The sequence below is a fragment of the Excalfactoria chinensis genome, chromosome 4 (genome assembly GCF_039878825.1).
Source record: "Excalfactoria chinensis isolate bCotChi1 chromosome 4, bCotChi1.hap2, whole genome shotgun sequence".
NCBI classification, from domain to species: domain Eukaryota; kingdom Metazoa; phylum Chordata; class Aves; order Galliformes; family Phasianidae; genus Excalfactoria; species Excalfactoria chinensis.
In genome coordinates this window covers 43058980-43078765 of record NC_092828.1, presented here as the reverse complement: position 1 = coordinate 43078765, position 19786 = coordinate 43058980, and the positions used below count along the sequence as shown (strand labels likewise).

The following is a 19786-nucleotide window of genomic DNA, read 5'->3' as shown; positions in this document are numbered from 1 at the left end:
TAGTAATTAATTAGCACAGCATGTTGTGTGCTCTGCACTAACCGCACTCAGTGGGTCTGTGTGCCACATGGCCCTCAGTAGCCAGAGGGCTCTGAGAAAGAGCATCCCTTCTACACACACCACTGCTCAGGGCTACACAGAGCGAGGGCAAACGGTGGTGGTGCTGCTCTGTGGCTGGAGTGGGTGTTTATGGGCCGGGGAGTGGAGATTCACACAGAATCACAGGGGTTGGAAGGGAACTCAGGAGATCCCCCAGCGCAGCCCCCTGCCAGAGCAGCTCCCTGCAGCAGGTCACACGGGAAAGTGTCCAGGCGGGTCCTGAGTACCTCCAGAGGAGACTCCATGACCACACTGGGCAGTTGTTCTGTGCCTTGTCACCCTCATAGGAAAGTTCTTCCTCATGCTTGTATGGAATTCCTGTGTTGCAGTCTGTGCCCGCTGCCCCCATCGCTGCACACCACAGAAAAGAGCCTGGCCCCACACGCTTGATTCCCACCCTTTAGGTAGTGATAAGCACTGATCAGATCCGCTCTCAGCCTTCTCTTCTCCAGGCTGAACAGCCCAGCTCTCAGCCTTTCCCCATGCAGGTGCTCCAGGCCCCCATCATGCTTGTCACCCTCTGCCGGACACTAGAAGTTCCCCGTCCTTCTTGAGCTGGGGAGCCCAGAGCTGGGCACGGTGCTCCAGATATGGCCTCACCAGGGCAGAGCAGAGGCGAAGGATCACCTCCCTCACCCTGCCGGCCGCGCTCATTGCAGCGCACCCCGGGATCCCTCTGCCCCTCTTGGCCAACGACGCGCCCTGCTCCGAGGCAGCCCCGGGCGCCGTGCGATGGGCTCAGAGGGGCTCCCCCCGCTCCTGCACGGCACAGGCGGCTCCACGCAGGGCCCCCCCTTTGCCGGGCACCCGGAACGGTCACGGAGGAGCTGCCGCTGTCCCGCCACACCCCCGCACCCGATCCCTCGCAGCGCGGCCCTCCGGGCGGGCCCTGCCCGTTGCCATGGCCGTTGCCACGGCCGTCGGGGACCCCTCGCGCCGGTTGGGCCCCGGCAGCGAGGCGGCGGGCGGCACCGCTGCCGGGCGGCGGCGGCCATTGGCTGTCGCTATGCGGGGCCGGCGGGCTCCCGTCCCCTCCCCTCCTCTCCTCTCCCACCGCCGCGGTGCGGGAGCGCCGTGGAGAAGAAGAAAGAGGAGGAGGAGGAGGCGGAGGAGGAGAGGCAGCGGAGCGGAGCGGGCCGGCCGCCCGCCCCCCAGGCGCCCCCCGGCCGGGCCGCCTCCCTCTCTCCTTCTCTCCCTCCCCTCAGAGCGGCGGCGAGATGGCGGCGGGCGGCGGGCAGGCCATCGTCTGGCGCAACGTGGTGCTGATGGGGCTGCTGCACCTGGGCGCCGTGTACGCGCTCAGCCTGGTGCCGCGGGCGCAGCTGCTCACCCTGCTGTGGGGTGAGTGGGGCGGCGGGGGGTGGCCGGGGCCGGGACCGCGCGGCGGCTGCGCCTTTGTGGGCCCTGCGCCCGTTGCTGTAGAAACGGTGGGCGCTCCCCGCTCGCGTCCGTCCGTTTCTGCAGCCGGGCGGAGAAGCGCAAAAAGGCCGGAGGGGGCGATGCTTCGCGCGGAAGGTCCTGCGGAGAGCCGGCCCTCGGGATGCGGCTTTACGGACGGCCCCCGTTTTCACGCTTCGGTGGGGAGGGGGGCACGGCCATCCTTTGTCCGCCGGGAGGGCGACGCACCGGGCCGCGGGGCCGGCCGGACGAGCGGCGCGTCGCGGCGTGGCGCTGTGCGATGCGGCCGAGAGCCGGCGCGGTGCTGGGCTGGGAGAAAGCGGAGCGGGCTGCGCAGGGCTGAGCGGGGAGCGCGGCGGGCAGGAGCTGCTTTGTTCGGAGCCCGGAGAGCCGGGCTGCAGGATGGGAGCGGCGGGCTCCTGACAACCGCCGCAGGTCCCACCGCGTGCGGGCAGGTGGGCTTCTTATGCATCGAAATCCCCCGATTCCTCTGCGCCTTAATCAGGGAGCTCCCGAGGGCAGGAGGGTTGAGTTACCACCCGTCCCCTAAGGTCTTTCTAAGGCTTTCTCGTCGTTTTTATAGAGGTGCTAAATCATAAACGTGTCTCGACGACTTTGCTGCTTAATGCCTTTTGCACAGATGGAGAGCCTCCCGTTTCTCGACGTTATTTTTAACAGGCGCCCAGCAGCAGACCACCAAGTTTTACGGGAGCTTTTATGGGGGCTCTTCAGCAGGGAGCGAGCGCGCTGGCTCCAGCCGTGAGAATACAGCCCCTCCTGCAGAATAGCTCCTGCAAAAGTGCGTGCTGTCACGCTGGGGTCAGGGCAGACAAAGACAGGGTTGTTGCTGCTCAAGTTCTACAAGGAATCCTGCTCAAGGAACACAGCCTCGCTTGGTGAAATGTAGGGCTGCACGGTGGTGAAGTCTGATGGGGGCGTAGAATCATCATGGTTGGAAAAGACAGCTAAGATCACCGAGTCCAACCGTCAGCCCATCCCCACTGCGCCCACTAACCATGTCCCTCAGTGCTACATAGGGTTGTATTGAACAGGGTTGTGCATTAGAGGGTGTGATTTGAAGAGCTGCTGCCCTCACTGGGTCCACACGTGGTTTTCTTTCTCATCAACAGCTGGATAGCTCATTGGCGGTCTTGCACCAGCCATTTCATTGCCTTGTCCCTTGCTGCCTTGCAAATGAGCCACAGGGAGATGATGTGTGCTGAGCGTGGCTCCCACTGCCAGCACCAGGTGCAACACATGGCAGGATGTGGGCAGTTGCCAGAGGCTCACCAGTGCTTTCCTGGCTCCTTTGCCTTCCTCAGAGACATCTGTAGCTGGGACAGGCAGGGTGCTGCATGTTGAGCCCACCTGGTGATTCTCAGTTCACCTAAGCAGAGCTGAAATGCAAAGGTACCACCTAGGAAACAGCTGATCAAGCCAAAACACATGCTAAGCGGGACCCATTTCCACTGGTAATTTATTGACACTTGTCCAGCGGTACATAATAGACAATGGAAAATGCTGGCACGCAGAGGCTCGGTTTGGTGTTTACTCAGGATTATCTGTACTACTCTGTTCCCATTGCCTCCTGCACTAATGTTGGGAGCTGGTCTTACTGCTCCTCCTGCCACACACGGAGCTGCAGGATCCCCATCAGCTCTGGGTAATGCAACCAGGCCACCTGGGGAGCGCCGGGAACTGGGTTATCTTTCAATGGATGTGTGCTTAAACTGGGTAGAACAGAGGCTTTCAGGGCCATCCCGGTGCCTCCCTGGAATTTGGTTTTAATCCAAGCTGAACAAAAACAATAAAATTACTCATGTCAGAATTTTCCATGAGCTGGTGACTGCTTTGGCTGGGTAGCACAGCAGCTGACGCGTGCAAGCCATCGAGCAGCCCTGGCTTGCTCCATGGCACATCCCAGCGCTGTGCTCAGGGTACATCCCCTTCTCTGCATAAGGGTCTGAAATTTGCTCAGTAAAAGGTGCTTTTTAGCCATCTGATGTGGAAGCACATAACGTAGCCCAGAAATACCAAAGAACAACAAAGCAGAAGATGAATCCATCACCTATTTTAAACCCTTTTCTTTCAGGCTGCTCAGCATTACTGGTGCTTGTGGCCTGAAAAAGTGGCCTATCCCTGTCATAAGACTGGAGATAACTCAGAAACCCATATCTTCAGGATGTGCCTCCCTGACTGCCTGATACCTGGGTGCACAGCTGCTGGTTCACACGCTGATATGACTTGCTGGAACCTGAGAGCAAAGGAAGAGGATGCCCTCATGCTCTGTGGGAGGGGAGGATTCTCACCCTGTCCATGGCAGTGTTTGGGACACGTTGGTGCAATAGCACCGGCATCCCATCTCCGGGAAGCTGGAGGGCATTGTGCTGCTGGCACAGGGTCGTTGTGGTGCCCAGAGGGCTCTGCAGGATCACAGCTGCCTCCTCAGCCCTTGCAGGGAGCGACCCGTGCAACGAGGCACATGTTGCTGGTGTGCACTGCAGATGCAAGTTTTATTGGGCTTGCACATTTCGGAAGGCTTGTGTATTCTTGAGTGCCATCTACTGGCTTTTGCGGTTTGATCAGGTTTTGGCCGTTAACCACTTGTGTGCACGCTTTGCTCACTTACAGAAGCTGCCGTTGTGCTGGAAGCTTTGTGCAGATGGCTATAAATAAGAATCCTAGCTCCAAATGGGCTGTACTCAGCACCTCTGAGACCTGTCTGGAGGAAGGAGGTGAAAATACTGTCTCCATTTCACGGCTATGGGTTGGAGACACTTGGTTAAAACTTCCAGCATTGCTTCTGCTGCCACTCTGCTGGGAGCACCCTGGGGTCCTACAGTGGTTACGTTTGGGTGATTCCTGCAGGCAAGGTTTTGGGTTGGGGAGCAGGAGCTGAACACAACACCATATCTCAGTGTAGTCTCAGCAGAGACCTCCCTGCTCCAAGGTGCCCTGGTCGAGGTGATGCTCCTGCTGCTCAGATGGTTTTCCTTCCCCAGCATTCCTAGTCTAGCTGTTGCTGTAGGTGATTTCCTCATGTTCAGCTTTAAGCACGTATATTTGTTCCCTGTCTCCATTTCATCCTTCTTCAGGAGATGCCAACAGGCAGAGCAGCGAGAGCCACGCAGACCAGCTCATCTGTGCTCATTCTGGTCTCTGTGGTCAGAGGGAAAAGCACCGCTTGCTCCTTTGGGAGGGCTGGGCTGGGAAATATCAGGTCACCCACAGAACTTAGTACGCATCCTCATCACTGCCTCTGTGCCTTCCTTCCCTGCAATTACGGTTGCACTTGCAATTAACGTTGATGTTATAACTGAAGCCAAGCAGTATCTTGCAATCAGATTTTATTTTCACCGTGGAGGCTAACAATAAAACGCGATGCCCTGCCAGAGAGCATTCGGGATTACTGCACTGAGTAAAGCTAGGCTGATGTGAATGAGAGGGGAGAGCTGAGTGCCAGCTGCTGCCAGCAGGAATCCTGTGTGCCCCCCCTGCTCCGCACCAGGCACCAGGAAGACAGGATTTGTGTAGGGGGCTTTTTCTGCTCCATCTGGCTTCTCAGGGGGTGTCCAAGAAGAGAACTGTGTTTCTCCAGGAGGAAGAAGGGGATGGTGGTAAAGCAGTGGCTGCAAACACATAGGGCTGAGCTTGAGTTTTGGGACAGGTCATGCTAGGAGATGGTGGCTTTGGCTCCTACCTTTGATGTGGTGGCAGAGACTCATGTGCCTGAGTTGGCTCAAGCGCATGCTTGCTTTCTTTCTGTCCATGAGAAAAGACACAAAACTGGCACCGTTGGCATTTCTAGAGCACATAAAAGCCAGTGGAGCCCTAGCCAGCCTGTGGATTGAGGGCAGCTGGGAGGTCACAGGGAGAGAAGTGATATCTGCCCATGGTTCTGTGATGACGCCAATCTGGTTGAGCTCAGAGAGGCTACAGAGAAGCATCAAAAATTTCAGAGAAATCGGAGCATCTTCCAGCCTTCTCTTTTGATCTAAAAATACGAGCTGTTCAGCATCTTAAGGCAGTCTTCCATTGCTGGTGAGTTCAGGGAATCTGCATGTACTTCCTGGGGGAATTATAGCATTCTCTGGAATTCTTGCTGTCATCTGCAATTTCCACTGCTCGATTGGCTTTTTTTTAAACCTCACTTTGACCTCAGTTGTCAATGTGAACATTTCTGCTATTCCAACCGGAATAAAGCCTTTTGTATACTCAGCCAGAAGGGAACGATCCTGAAAATGCCTACGTGGACATGAGTGCTGTAGCAGGGGCAGACTGGATTTCCCAGGCTGGTGAGGTGAGGCCGGGGGGCTCTGACAGATGGCTTCTCCTGGTGCACCACAGTCCAACTATTCTTCTTTGCAGCTCCAAACTCAGCCTCCCCTCTTCCATTCGACGTGTTTCATCTCTTTCTCTCTCGGTTCCATTTAGAGCAGCTCAGAAAAATGTGTAGATCTAATTTTAGATGAACCCGCTCCTGCCCCGAGATTTCACACGCTTGCTCTTCACATGACTGCGCGGCTCCCCCGAGTGCTGGCGTGCGCTGTGCAGCGGGTGACTCGGGGAAATGGTTCTTTTTAATTCTGGGTTGTTGGTTTGGATCCAGCCCGAGGTGCTCCCGGTGCCAGCCTTTGATAGTTAGCAGGGCTCAGCCAACAGTGGGGCGGCCATTCGGCCGCGTCTGCCAGCAGAGACCCTGGGGCCAGAGCACCGACTCAGCGTTTCTTCTTGGCAGGGCCCACGGTGGGAGGTTTGCCTCCTTAGTGAATGCAGTTCCAGGTCAGGAGAGCAGGCTTCCTTGTGTCTCTGGTGGAAAAGGAGTTAGGCCACCACTGAACGTTCTGAGTTTGGGCGGATGAGCTGCTATCATGAATTAGTCCTAAATCTACCAGTGAACAACAGCAAAAAACCCACAAATGAGGAATGGGATGCAGATGCAATTTAATTTTTAGAAAAATCCTGCCTGTCAGGTACAGCGCTGTTGCATATTTAAGGCCATCGGTCAGCTTTGCAATGCTGAGTTTGTGCTTGAGCAACTCGCCGTTTGTATTTCTCACGCAGTTCTTGTAGTCTGATGGAAGACCTTGAGTTTTATGCATTCAATTATTAAAAATCCCCTAGCAAGCAGTTTTACCCTGGCTGAATAAGCAGAGGTAAATGTCAGCATGTAACCTCACAAATGGTGCGTCTCCATCCCTGTTAGTTGAAACCCTCTCTTTGTTATTTACTTTAATGAGTCAAAAGTCAAAAAAGAGGGGAAAAAGAAATAAGGGGAAGAAACATGAAGAAGTACCTCTTGCCTGCTCCCTTGGGCCCCTTTGCCATTTGCAAGTGCCTTTGGCATTGACACGACCACGGCAAGCAGCATGGCTGCTGTCTTCCTCTGAAAAGCAACTGCTGCATGTTAAAACACATTCAGATATTGACAGTCACACCACTGTAGATATGAGATTGATTTTGTCTCCCAACTGCTATTTTCCTGTCTGCTGCTGTGTCCCTCAGAGATGTAATCGGCACCATGTAACTGGGCTATGTTTGGCAGTGGCAACATGTGGCTGGTTGCTGTCTGATAGCAGTGGCTTCTTGAAACTGCTCCCTCAGAAGCATGTTGGGAGCCAGCATTGTCTGCTCAGGTGTGCGGAGTGCACCCAGTGCCCAGTGGATTTCTGGCTTTGATTGGTCTGCTGCTGTTACTACCAGGTAAGGGTCAAAAGCCACCTGGAATCCACTGGTTTTACTAGTAGGTATCATATCTTCAATGTGCATTGAGGGGAAAAAAAACAAACAAGGTTCAAATGCTGCTGTTTGGCATGCACAGATACCTGAGGGAGAGATCTGCTCTGATTTAAGCACCTGTGTACCTGTGTAGAACAGAGAATGATTTTCTGATGCCTCTGAAGCTGCTACAGACTATGGCAGTATCTCCCCGTATCCTTGTAAGAGGCTGGCCATGCAGACATACGTTTTCATTGGAGTTTGGCACTTGGTGCAATAAGAGTTTCTGGAAATCCATCCGTGGGGCTGAGGAGCTGTTCTGAAAAAGAAGGCTCAAATGTTCTATGCTGCCAGTCTCTCATCCCATCCATTTTTAAATGATATGCCTTCTGTACTTTGCAGAGCTTCTCTCCGGCTGTGAGACGATACCCCTGTGCCTGCTGTTCAGCATCACCCTGATGTCTTGCTGCCCTATCGTGTTGCAAGCTCGGAATATTTTATGTGCTGTCGGTGCTCCTCCTGGCAGGCACCTGCTTCCCCAAGTGTCACATCCTCATTGCAGATCCCTATCTGTGCTCATGGCCCGGAGCTTCATTACTTTTTCTATCCATGCAGATTCTCATTTTGAGCTATGCTTTCCCTGTTTTTGCATAGATCCTTTTGTGTTCCCTGTTGCTCCAAATTTAGCATCGTCTGCAGTTATAATTAATATGCTGTTTGCCTTTGTTTCAGGTCATTAATAAGCATGCTGGATAAAAATCTTCTGCCTATTGATTCTGGCATGTTCCCATAAATAGCATCTGTGCACAGGCACCGTGCACTTGGAGCCTAGCAACCCGCCGGCTCCCTGTGTGCACAGTGCACAAACCTCCGCTCCTTTCTCTCCTGCATCCTCTCCGCAGCCCCATGCACAGGTTCTCTCCCTTGTCCTTGCACACGGGTTTGTTCTTTTGATCCATTTCCCCTCATCCCCAGTGTTCCCTCTGAAATGCTTCTCCCTCTGCTCCACATCATGCGTTTGTCCAACAGGATGTGTCTGCTCTGGCCATCAAACTCCTGAGTAATTTTTTTTCCTAGGGATGCTTCAGTCCTCAGCCTTTATTTTAGGAAGATTCTCGCTGTTATGATTCCTCCTCTGCAAAGCCAAAAAACAAAGAAGCAGCATTGCTTTGCCAGGAAAAGAGCCCCTCTGTGTGTATTAAGGAAGGCCTAGCAAGCTATTCCTCTTGATGATCCTTCTGCCTCCATTAACAATACGGTAGAAAATAGGATTCATATTCAAGGTGCTCCTTAAATACCAACCCCCTGCAAGGAAGAGACAGGTGAAGGAAGAGGGTTTCAGCCCCTAAGACTAGCATGAGGTTGACCAGCCATAAAACCTACAGGCAATATGTTCATTTGATGATTCAGCCATCATACTTCTATGTTGCTGGGATAATGTCAGTGTTGAACATGTCACAGATCTGTTCCCACAATTACAGTCATTTGAGCAGTTTGGAAGGCCTTTTTTAATGACGTTTCTGCCACATTCTTGCTTCATCAGCCTGCTACAGCTCAATATCACATACAGAAGGTGACACGATAGGTTTCCCCCCGTTGTGTAAGAGAAGTCCGTGTCCTCGCAGTGACAGAGCAAAGTGTGAGAACAGCGAGACTGCAGAGGAAACAAGTGCAAGGTAGCTGCAGTGCCAGCATTGTTACTGATCTGAGAGTTGTAAAACAAAACGTGTAAATAACATGCATGCTATGGTTTTTGCTTCATTTGTGTGTTCTCTTCAGGAAGCAAGCAGGTGTCTGAATTTGGTGATAGACTTTTCATGTTGGATGAACCTGCACAGATGAGCCTTTTCCAGGAGTAGCAGAAATGCTGCAGCCTGCTGAGAAGGGAAGTTGCCCCTCAGCGATGGAGTCAAAAGCAGGTTTTGGAGATGTTTCATCATTGTTAGGATCATTCTGACTCCGTCTGTATGCTGCATTTGGGAGAAAGGCTTTGGTTTCCCTTTTTGTTCCAGGAACTCTTCAGGTATTAACAAATAAGCATGTTTTCATCGAACAGAATCACAGAATCACCAAGGTTGGAAAAGACCTACAAGATCATCCAGTCCAACCACCCACCTATCACCAATAGTTGTCACTAAACCGTGTCTCTCAACACAACATCCAAACGTTCCTTAAACACCAGGGTCTTGGCTCAAGCAGCCTGCGTGTTTCAGGTGGCAGAAGGCTTTGGCTAAACAGCACATCACCGTACACCGTGTGGACACGTTTCACGTTGCCCTGTGATATTCCTGTTGTTTGAATTCACTTTTTTAATTTATTTTCTCAGTTGTACACTTGTTAAGTGAGCATGTACTCTTAAGACACAGTATGAGAAATCGGTGCTCCCTACAGGAGGGAGACATAAGAGCCTGCTATCATGACAGCTGAAATAGGAGCAGCTGGAACGGCCTGGTTTGTTTGGGGTTACACAGTATGTCCCTCCTTGTTGTCCCACATGTGTGCCAGGCAGTGTCCAGCTGGAGCACAGTGCCTCTGGAACAGAGCTGCTTCCTCACTGCGTTGGCCACCTGAAAAACTGCTCAAAACAAGCTTACTTGGCCAATCTTTTAATTACAGAAAGGAAAGGCAGTTCCTGAAGCTGAAGGAGACTGTGAATGCCGAGATCCCCGGTGCATTTATATTACTGATTCATAAGCTCACGATGGTGAGAGAAGTTTTTATTGTGGGAACTCTGACACAGTTTGTATTTGCAGGGATGGGGAGCGATGCTTCTCAGTTAGGTGGCAAATGAGACTTGAGTAAAGACCTGTCTGGAGGAGGCTGATGCTGTCATTGCCACTTTTCTGAAATGAGAGATGAACCCTCACTCCACTTTAGTTAGCAAAGGCACACAATGCAAATGCATCACAGCACAGTGCTTTGGTTCTGCCAGATCCCCTGAACAACATGCTGGCAGAATGGGAAGGGGGTGAGAGGAGGAGCACTGCATCCCCAGGGCTGCTGGACAGAGCTGGGCTGAGATCTTTACCTCATCTCCTGAGCCTCCCCAGAGGCATCATGGGCAAGCAGGGACAAGGATCAGCTTTAAGACAAAGAAAGCAAAAGTAAAAAAGCTGATCCCTGGCACACTTTGTGTTTTGTTTTCTTGTCTTTCAGCATATTTCTGTTTCCTGATGACAGCCTTGGGTGTGACGGCTGGTGCACATCGCTTGTGGAGCCACCGTTCATACAAAGCCAAGCTGCCTCTGCGAATCTTCCTGGCTGCAGCTAACTCCATGGCCTTCCAGGTGGGATTATGGTTGCCTGTCCTCATTCTTTGCCTCTAGGCAGCTTTATCTCCTGTATGGGGATCACTTCAGCTTACAGACATCAAAAGTGAAAATGTATCTATCAGCAGGAAGACACTTGCTGATGATGCATGGTGCTGGCCTACGGGATGCAGAGACTCTCTCACCACCCACACAACGTCACTTAATAGACAGCCCAGGAGCAATGGTTAATCCTTAAGTAGGATCAAGTTGAACGTGCCTCAATCAGGGGTTCCCCTAACCCAGGCCAGGCCCCACACTTCAGAGGATAACAGAAACTTGTGTAAGAGCCAACCTCATGCAGATATGGTGGCATAATCAGGTCTCTTTGTCTAGCCAGTCTTTGAGGGGTTTCCACATGCCCAGAAAGGAGAGCAGGCGTCCTTTCACACCATCGTAATTTCTCTGTTTGATGCAGCATTTTTCAGCAGTGGAATTTAAATACATTACCAAGAAGTGTTTTACGAGCTCTGTGCTTCCTAATATGCAATCTTAGACTTCAAAATCTTTCTGTAACACTCAGGTGGTAGTAGGAAGTAGCCCAGAGCCAGGATAATGTGGTGTGAACTTAGTTGCTCCTTTGGCTGTTCAAAAGAGTTATATGCATCCGTGCTAACATTACACTTATTTGGCCTGGTTACCATTACCCCCTGTGGCACTGGGTACCACATGTGTGCTGTGCCCTGACTTTTCAGCTTCTTCCTTTCAGAGGATGAAGCGAGGATGAATCATCTTTGATTTATCTTTCTAAGGCGGAGAGCATCAATCCTGTTGATCTCTTTTCACATTACAATGAGCATAATTCTTTTGTTTGAATATGGTGATATGTCCCATTTTACTGTAATCCCCGCCTTAATTCTGAGCCGTATTCCAGCTGCTTTGTGCTGTTACGTTACTTGCAGAGCTTTACAAACCCTTTGCTCACTGTGTTCATCAACCATTTTGAGTTATGAATAACCCCCTGATACTGTCCTCCTGTTTTACAGCACACCATACCTTTCCTGTGTAGTTCGAATGAGTGTGTCAAGCTGGATTGCTTTTGGCTGTGGTCGTGGTATAATTTTGAGGCAGTGAAGAAGTACTTCAAAGTACCTCCAAGCTACCTTTGTGCAGCTTTGTCTCAGAAGGAAAACAAAAAGCCAAACCACCCGCTCTAAATTTTAAATAGTCTGAAGCCTGTTCCCAGCTTCCATGGCATCCGTTGCCTTCACCACCACAAGCAGGCAGTGAGCAAGTGTTCAGGTCCTTCTCCCTCCTGTTGGCGCTGGGAGGAAGAGATAGCTTTGAGGATACTTGCGGCATACGTTGATGCTGCCTGCTGCCTTCTTGAAGGGCAGGGGCAACTTTGCTGCACAGTGGTGACTTCATGGTGCATGAGGCTATGGGTGTGACATGCTGAACGTCCTCTGAAACACCATCAGATGCAGCAGTGTTTGCCCTGCTGCCTACTGCATTTTTCACCATTCCTTTGTTACACATCCCAGTCTGTCATCATGTGTTGGTCTGCAGGTTGGTGAAGGGATCTGCTAATGAAACCTCTTGTCTGTATCACTGTCACAGCACGATGCCGTCTCTCTGCTTTGGAGGGGATTTCACTCCTGTATTTACCTGACACTTCATCAAGAGTGACACATCCCTGAAAAATCGTCGCTATTAATACACTCTCATTTATATGCACAGTGCTGCAGTTGTGGGTGTATTTATTGCCAACAGTTCTGGCCTCCGGCCTTTATTTCCTCTTAGCCTTTGTGTTTTTTAATTAGCTGCAGTTCAGTTGTTTCACAGCTTCCCACTGCTTTCATCTGGGGAATCGCATTTTTGTCAACCCTGCAGGTGTGTTTTCTGCGGTGTGGGAAGCACAAGTTAATTTCTCACTGTATCATTACCATTGCTTTGACCCGCTTACCTGTTGTGCCACAGATAGTTCTATTAAGCGTTCTCATGGCAAACCGCTCAGCAATTCCATTTGAAAGATCATTTCTGGTTAAGAAAGAAGACCCCTCCTAAGTGTGTTTCTTGCATAGTCCTGTTTTGATTTTAAATGACTTGATCTTAGCATTTTGTAGTCTTCTGGATACTCCCACTGAAGACTAAGTCTGCCATTGAAGCATTGTAGAGGTTTGTATTCCTTTTCATTTCTCTGTAGGAAAAAAGAAATGGCAGCAATGTAAAAATCAGCTCTTGTTCTCACTGAGGAGCTTGGTGACCTTCTTTGGTTTGCTTTGCTCCACTTGGTTTGCTTTCCTGCACTGTGGGCTTTTGTTCCTCACCTGTCTCCTGTGGGCTCTCTCAAAGAGCACTTTGCAGTGCTGAGATTGATGCATTTGAACCAAATTCTTTGGTTTCTATTTGCAGTCATTCCTGGAGTTGTTCAGCAGCACAGGTGGCCTTGCTTCTTTCTCTCAAATGTTGGTAGCTGAGAGAAAGGAATGATTTCTGTCACACCTTGAGCACAGAGCTTTTGTTTCACAAAATACAGATGTATGCAGCTGTTAGCTTGGGCTTACTGTGTCCTTGAGTGTATCCTTTGCCTCCCCGGCTGCTGCTATGTGGTTTTTGACAGACACCGCAAATGGCTTCCTCAGTTCTGCTGGGAGGAAAGCTGATGTAGTTGGTGGTTGTGGGCACTACTGCTGTTCCTAGAAGCAACCCAGGCCCTTCCTTCTTTGGCATTACTGTCTGGAACCCTCTATGGCTGTGCCAAGACAGGAAGAGCAGAGAGAAGGACACTCAGCTGAGCATTCTCTGGTTCAAGCTCACACTGTTGTATATCCAGGCACTAACTAACCTTTTTTTTTAATAGTTTGGTACTACTGAACTCATAGATGAGTGTGTGGCCTGAGTTTTCCAAAGGTTTCCCTGAGGTAATAGTAATAGCTCAGCAGTGCTGCAGAAACAACCAGCTCGGTCTAGCACAGGCAGACTGGGTGTAAACTTGGAAAGGCTTGCTTCAGTTCTGAAACTGCCATCCACCCTTTTCTCCCTGCCGTCCCCTCAGTGCCACTTGCAGTTACAGGGAATTTCAGTGACTTGAACCTGCTGACAGCTTGAGCAGAAGCGGGACTGAACTTAATTTGTATCTGATCTGCATTCAACACTGAGCTGCTCTTATGGGCCTGAGAGTCTTATTCCAGCCTGGCTGCAAATTCAAGACTTGTTTCCCAAAAAAGTAGGTATGTTTCATTTGATGTCTCAACCTCATACACATCCCTGCAGACAAAACAGTAATTTAAATGCCAATTTTATTGTGAGAGACTCATCCCTCAGAATAGTTGAGCATGTTCAGCTCCTGTGTAGGTTAGGAGAAGGTGCATGTAGCATTCCACGAGCTCTGTCCCATTTTCAGTGCTGTTTTTCTCCCTGGAGGGTGTCGGTGGTAACCAGCCACAACCTTGAGTCACCAAGTGTTTTTGAAGAGCGCCTGTGGAGGTTTGATTGCCGTTGCCATGCAGGGAAGGAACCGGGGTGGTTCTGCAGGAGCAGCGCCCAGCCTTTCTCCTCTCACCCCACCCTGCTCTCTCTGCAGAATGACATCTACGAGTGGAGCCGAGACCACCGTGTGCACCACAAGTACTCGGAGACAGATGCAGACCCACACAATGCCCGCCGTGGCTTCTTCTTCTCCCACATCGGCTGGCTGTTTGTGCGCAAGCACAAAGATGTCATAGAAAAGGGAAGAAAGCTGGATTTCACTGATCTGCTGGATGACCCCGTTGTCAGATTCCAAAGAAAGTAAGTGGCAGTGTGTGGCCATCTTGTTGTGCTGGGTGGAAGGGTCTTGACACGTCGCTGCGGCTTCTTCCTTGTTGGAACCTTTCCCCTTTGTCCCCCATGAGATCCCTTCCACCCTGATGGGGGGTGGTAGGGCTGCCATCCCTCTGCCTGCTAGTGTGGCCACACGCGTCTGATGCTCACAGCCTGTTTTGGCCAGCTCTGCTACACAGGCAGTGTGCCTTGTCCTCGTCTTTTTTCCACAATTTAGGGTGTGATGGGAAAACAGCCACAGCAGAAGCTGCTGGGCTCTTGGCCTTCTATTTTCATCGCTGAAGTAAAAACAACTTGCCTTAATGCAGAAGTGCACTTCTCACTCTGCAAACTCACCTTTGGCACTGGTGGGCCAGCTCAGACTGGCTTTCTCTCTCGGGACTGTCATACATCACAGGACTGTTTATTTCCCATGAGAATTAGCACGGATCGAGTTCAAATTGCTTACACAATCTGTGAGAGGTGGGAACTGAGCAGCAAGCTGTGTCCTCCGAATGAGTAACTGCATAGTGGGCAGAAATGGAAGATGCTCCCTGCCAGCAAGCATCTGGTACAGGTGGTCTGCAGACCACATACATTTAGCTCTGAGCCTTTTCTGAGTAAGGGAAGCATTTGATTGGGTCCCGAAATCTGCGTTGCCTCTGCATTAGAGTAAACTGTGCACCAGCAAAATCTCCCCTTCCTCAGAGGAACCGCAGGAGGGAGGAATCGACTACCCTCCACTTTCTGTCACTTTTATTGGCTCAGTCAGAGTGGGTGTTTGCAAAGGCTCCTTTGCAGTTTGCAGCAGCACCTCTTGGCTGTGTTGATGCCTTTGCCAAGATGACAGCATCTTGTGAGAAGCAGACTCTGCTGCCTTGGTTGCGCTGCAGACTTTGTGTAGCGATGGTGTAGGTTTTGTGCAGCAAAGTTGTGTTTTAGCGAATGCTTCTTCTTGGGATTTGAATTCAGGACTTGGGAGTTCACTGACAGGTGCTGAACCTTGGGGTTTTTGCTCTGGGTTTGGGCCTTGGCTTTTCATCCCCAACATTATCTACCGCTTCAGGGTTTGGGGATCTCTTTGTGCTTCTGACTGTGCCCTGGAAAAAGTAAAATGTGACTGCAGATAGCTGAAACTTTCTGTGCTGCGCTGCTCCTTGCCCAGCTGTTACATGCAGTACCTGGTCCATCCTCCGGCTGCCCACGTAGGAGTTGGCACAGTTTTCATGCTGGCGGAGCTGAGACATGCTCCGTTGCATGTACATTCTGTTTCTTTTTTCCTCCCATCAAAGACTTTCACTTAGTCGTTAGTCCTGCCAGTCATGGGCAGTAGTCCATGTAAGTACCTACATTTCTCATAGACTACTGAGAGCCCTGACAGCCACACAGAAGCAGAGACCAAAAAGTGGCCCTGGTCACTGCCACACGACTGCTTTCTGCAGAGGAGACAGCTCTTCTGATGCAGAGCCAGTGGCATAATGGCCTGGCTGCTGGCTTTGTGCTTCTCCACAGCAAAGGCTGTTGTTGCTGTGAACTGCTACAGTGTCTGTCTTCCAAAGCTGGGGAGAATGGTGTGGCAGGACAGCCCCTCTGAAATGAAAAGCTGGTTGTTAGCTTGTTAATAGCTGGTTGCCTGCTATAAGCATTTTTGAATATTGTTTGGAAACATCCACAGTATTAATGATGCTAAAATCTGTCTTGAAAGGTAAACTAGGGATCACTAGCAATCCCTTCCCTTACGCTGCTCCTGGTACGTCAGCGTGGTTTCTCTCTTAGAAAAAAACAAGCACCTTAAGCTCCAAAGAACTGGATACAGCTAAGAGCTGCTGAGATATAAGTTCAGTTTGACACACAGAAACAGGATTTTAGGTCAAGCCTTTTCCTCCATTCTTGAATTTTGTCCTGGATTTGCAGCATTTTTTTTTTTCCTGGCATCTGTCCATAGTATCATAATAGTCATAGTCATCCCTTACCTGGCACTTTCCAACCCCCACATCTCCTAGAGCTTTTCAGTGCAGGTGAGTAGGTGAGTGCTCACACCGCTGCTTTAGAGAGGACAGGAATGGCAACAACTATCCCTTGTAGCTCTCAGTAGCTGCCTGTGGTACTGAGTGCTCGCCAGGGCTTTGCACACTCTGTAGATGTGGAGGCCTAGGGTTTAGAGTGTGCCAGCATGGCCAGGATTATCACAACACATAAATGCTCTGACATTTCTCATGCATCATGTCAAGACAAAGTGCCTTGGTTGGAACGATCTGATTCAAATTTAAAACCCTTCCAGCAAGAAGTCCCTCTACAGCCCCTTGTCTCCAGTCATGTTCTTCTGCACTACAGCCATCAGCCAGGTGCTCTGATGAGCACTTGCCTTGTGATACCCAACCGCTCATTCACCTGCTATCATTCCCACTACAGCAATGACATCTATTTGTTTCTCTGTAGGTACTACAAGAGTTCAGTCGTGCTGATGTGCTTTGTGATCCCCACCGTTGTGCCATGGTACCTCTGGGGCGAGAGTCTGTGGAATGCCTATTTCCTCGCCTCCATCCTCCGCTACACCATTTCCCTCAACGTCACTTGGCTGGTCAACAGCGCTGCTCACATGTATGGCAACCGCCCTTATGACAAGTACATCAACCCCAGGCAGAATACCTTTGTCACTCTGGGAGCCATCGGTAAGTGTTGTAGCCCTGGGTAGAGGCTTGCAAGCTGAGAGCAAATTCTGTTCTGCTGCACCTTGGTTGTGGTTTGTGGGCACCTGAAACTAGCCACCGCTTTGAGGTTGGGCTTGGAGGAGGCTGCGTGTGCTGGAGGAAAGCTCTATTATTCTGCTAAAGGTGGTGGCTCTGCTACTTGACTGGCTGCCAGTCGCCCCTCTTGAAGCTGTTGCAGCCAGGTGGGGAAAATCAAGAGTGCTGAAACAGAGCCAGTAGTGGGTCTGCCCCAGAGGTCTCTGATAGCCCGGGGTGCAGCATAACCTGCAGTGGGGTCAGGGCTTCAGAAGCAGGTTGGGATGTCCCGCCAGTCATGTTCCTGAATTGATTATGTGCCAGCCATGCAGTCTCCTAACTCCTTCTCTCTTTCCCAGGTGAGGGTTTCCACAATTACCACCACACTTTCCCCTTTGACTACTCAGCAAGCGAGCTGGGCCTGAAGTTCAACCCCACCACCTGGTTCATTGACTTCATGTTTTGGTTGGGGTTGGTCACTGACCGGAAACAGGCTCCAAAGGAGATGATCCAGGCACGCAAGGAAAGGACTGGGGATGGCAGTGCTTGAAGAGTAACGCTTCTCTGTGCGTCAGCACCGTCGCACACTGCTCGGAGTTATTTTCCTCTGGGTAAAATTAGGTTTTTTCAGTTGGGCTGAATTTATTCCACGGGAACAGATTCAGCTCCGACTTTTCTTCCTTATTAGCTGTCTTATGTCCAAACTTCAGACTATTGAACGTCAAAATGTTCTATATTATTTAATATTAGAGTTAAACTAATTTTAGTCACTGTAGATTATGTCTGAAATACGTTGTAATTTGCTTGTTCATGGTTAAACGTGGCAGTTTGGAGGAACTAATTATCCTTTCAAAGTGCAGTTAGGGGTGAATTTGTTTCTACTATTAATCAAACATGCTTTTGAGACACGTTTCTTGGAGGGGACGGGGCAGGATAGGGCACAATGTGCTGTTTCAGCTACAAAGCGACGGTAAGGAACAGGAAGAGCACCAAGAAAAACAGGATGTCAAAGGGGAGAAATCAGCCTAAAATGAGTTAGCTGTTAGGTTGAAAATCGGCTTTCTTCTTTTCGTTAGCCCTGTTAGCCAAACCAACGGCCGCTGTGGTTGCTAAATATGAAAACCATTTATACTGCTGAGCAGGCTTTTGTGTTGAAGATACAGGCCAAGATACAAACTGCTTACGTTGAGACGACTCCTTTGTTGTTGCATACACATTGTAATTTGTAAAGATATAGAGCTCAACAGTGTCTAAAGCCAAACGAAGCTTCATGTTTGGAGACCTGAGTTATATTCTAAGCAGTCAGGGCCATGAATGCATGCATATTTTAGCTCCTTTTCGCACAAGAGGCCGCTAACGTTTTGTTCTTTTCTGCCTTTGACTTTGGGGGGTTCTTTGAGAGCTGACCTTTAGTGATATTTCAGCTGCATGCAACATCCATTGGTTTCCGAGCAAAATATAAAGACAGTTCTGTAGCTTCTGAACTAAACGGTTGCCTTGTTTAAAAAGGAAAAATAAAAGAAAAAAATAAATTAAAAAAAAAAAACGAAAAAAAAAAAAAAAAAACGAAAAAAAAAAAGCAAACGAAAAGCATGCGGAGTTAATGGGACGTCCAGCCCTTCGTGTTAGACGTTAAGCCAGTGCGGGAGAAAGGCTTCACGCTGTCATCGGCACTGGAAGCACTTTCGAAGCTAGAGGGCGTGATTCTCATTGATAAAGCAGGTCGCCGCCTTACGCCTCGCTAGGGGGTGCTCAATTCAGGCTGCTCGGCCCCGCGCCTGGAGCACGGCAGTGGCTCGGGGTAGGTGAGACTCAGCCCAGGTATTTGCAGGAAGGACATTGAGTTTAAAACAAACAAACAAACAAAAAGCCAACAAAACCATAGTTAAAAATCGATTCTTTTCTTTCTTTTTTTCTTTCTTTTTTCTTGTTTCTTGTTTTTCAAATGTTGCCATATAATATAAGAGTTGTCTTTATTCTGTATTTCATCCGGCAGGTGTTTTAACAGTGTTAATTTGCCATGAATGATGTAAAACTCTTGAGTGTTTTACAATAAACAGTTATGAATTAGTCCGGCCACTGCGTTTGGTTCGGGAACGCCTCCAGCAGCAAAGGGCTGAGGTCGGCATTTGTGTATCCAGCTATCCTGTTTGAGCAGAGCATCTGCAGGTACCTGTCCCCCACCATGTGTGTGTGTGTGTGTGTGTTACTTCCTTGTTCCTGATGCAATTTGCTGTAAGGCCTGGGTGTGACAGACAAGTGCGTCTCAGTGTGCGTCCATCTGCAGTTGTGGCTCTCGGCGCACACAGGAACTGCACACATGGTGGGAGACGTCTCACTTAGGAGTGTCAGGAGCATTGCTTCCCTCTCCAAGGGGTTGATGGGCTGTTGGAGGGCAGCAAAAATCATTGGGGAGCACCTTCAGAGTGATGCTGGAGACGGGCTTGGAGGTGATGTCTGAACATAGGAGCAAAACAGGGAAGACACAAACATATCCTACTGGCTCTTGCTTCGTTTTGTCTGTGTAGTTTCCTGTCTGGAGAACTGCAGTGAAAGCACTTGCAGCAGCTTACAAACACATCTTCCTGTTGATCTTTATCACATTGTAGATCCCTTTTTAGTTTTCTTTTCATACTGGTATTACTTGGACTTCCCTAAACTGATTCCTGTAAGTTCCTGTGCTGTAAGAAGAACAACCAGCCCCTCAAAGTGATGCTGGCTGTTCTCCCTCAGCATGTGTGGTTGTGGGACCACAGCATCATGCAGTGTAGCAGGGAAGCTGTAGAGTCTTGC

General features: G+C 50.1%; 1 protein-coding gene across 1 annotated transcript; it reads left to right on the top strand.

Annotated features, from left to right (window-relative positions):
* Positions 1–1183: 1183 nt before the first annotated feature.
* Positions 1184–19068, top strand: SCD5 (stearoyl-CoA desaturase 5). The gene is made up of 5 exons (XM_072334274.1): positions 1184–1440; positions 10372–10502; positions 14050–14255; positions 16707–16939; positions 17353–19068. The coding sequence occupies exons 1-5, from the start codon at positions 1317–1319 to the stop codon at positions 17541–17543; spliced, it is 885 nt and encodes a 294-aa protein (XP_072190375.1). The 5' UTR covers positions 1184–1316; the 3' UTR covers positions 17544–19068.
* The last annotated feature ends 718 nt before the right edge of the window (positions 19069–19786 follow it).

Excerpts from the sequence above, each read along its gene's own strand:
- SCD5 (XM_072334274.1), top strand. The coding sequence starts at position 1,317 with ATGGCGGCGGGCGGCGGGCAGGCCATCGTCTGGCGCAACGTGGTGCTG. Across the intron at positions 10,503-14,049 it reads CTAACTCCATGGCCTTCCAG|AATGACATCTACGAGTGGAG; the intron begins GTGGGATTATGG and ends CTCTCTCTGCAG. Across the intron at positions 14,256-16,706 it reads GTTGTCAGATTCCAAAGAAA|GTACTACAAGAGTTCAGTCG; the intron begins GTAAGTGGCAGT and ends GTTTCTCTGTAG.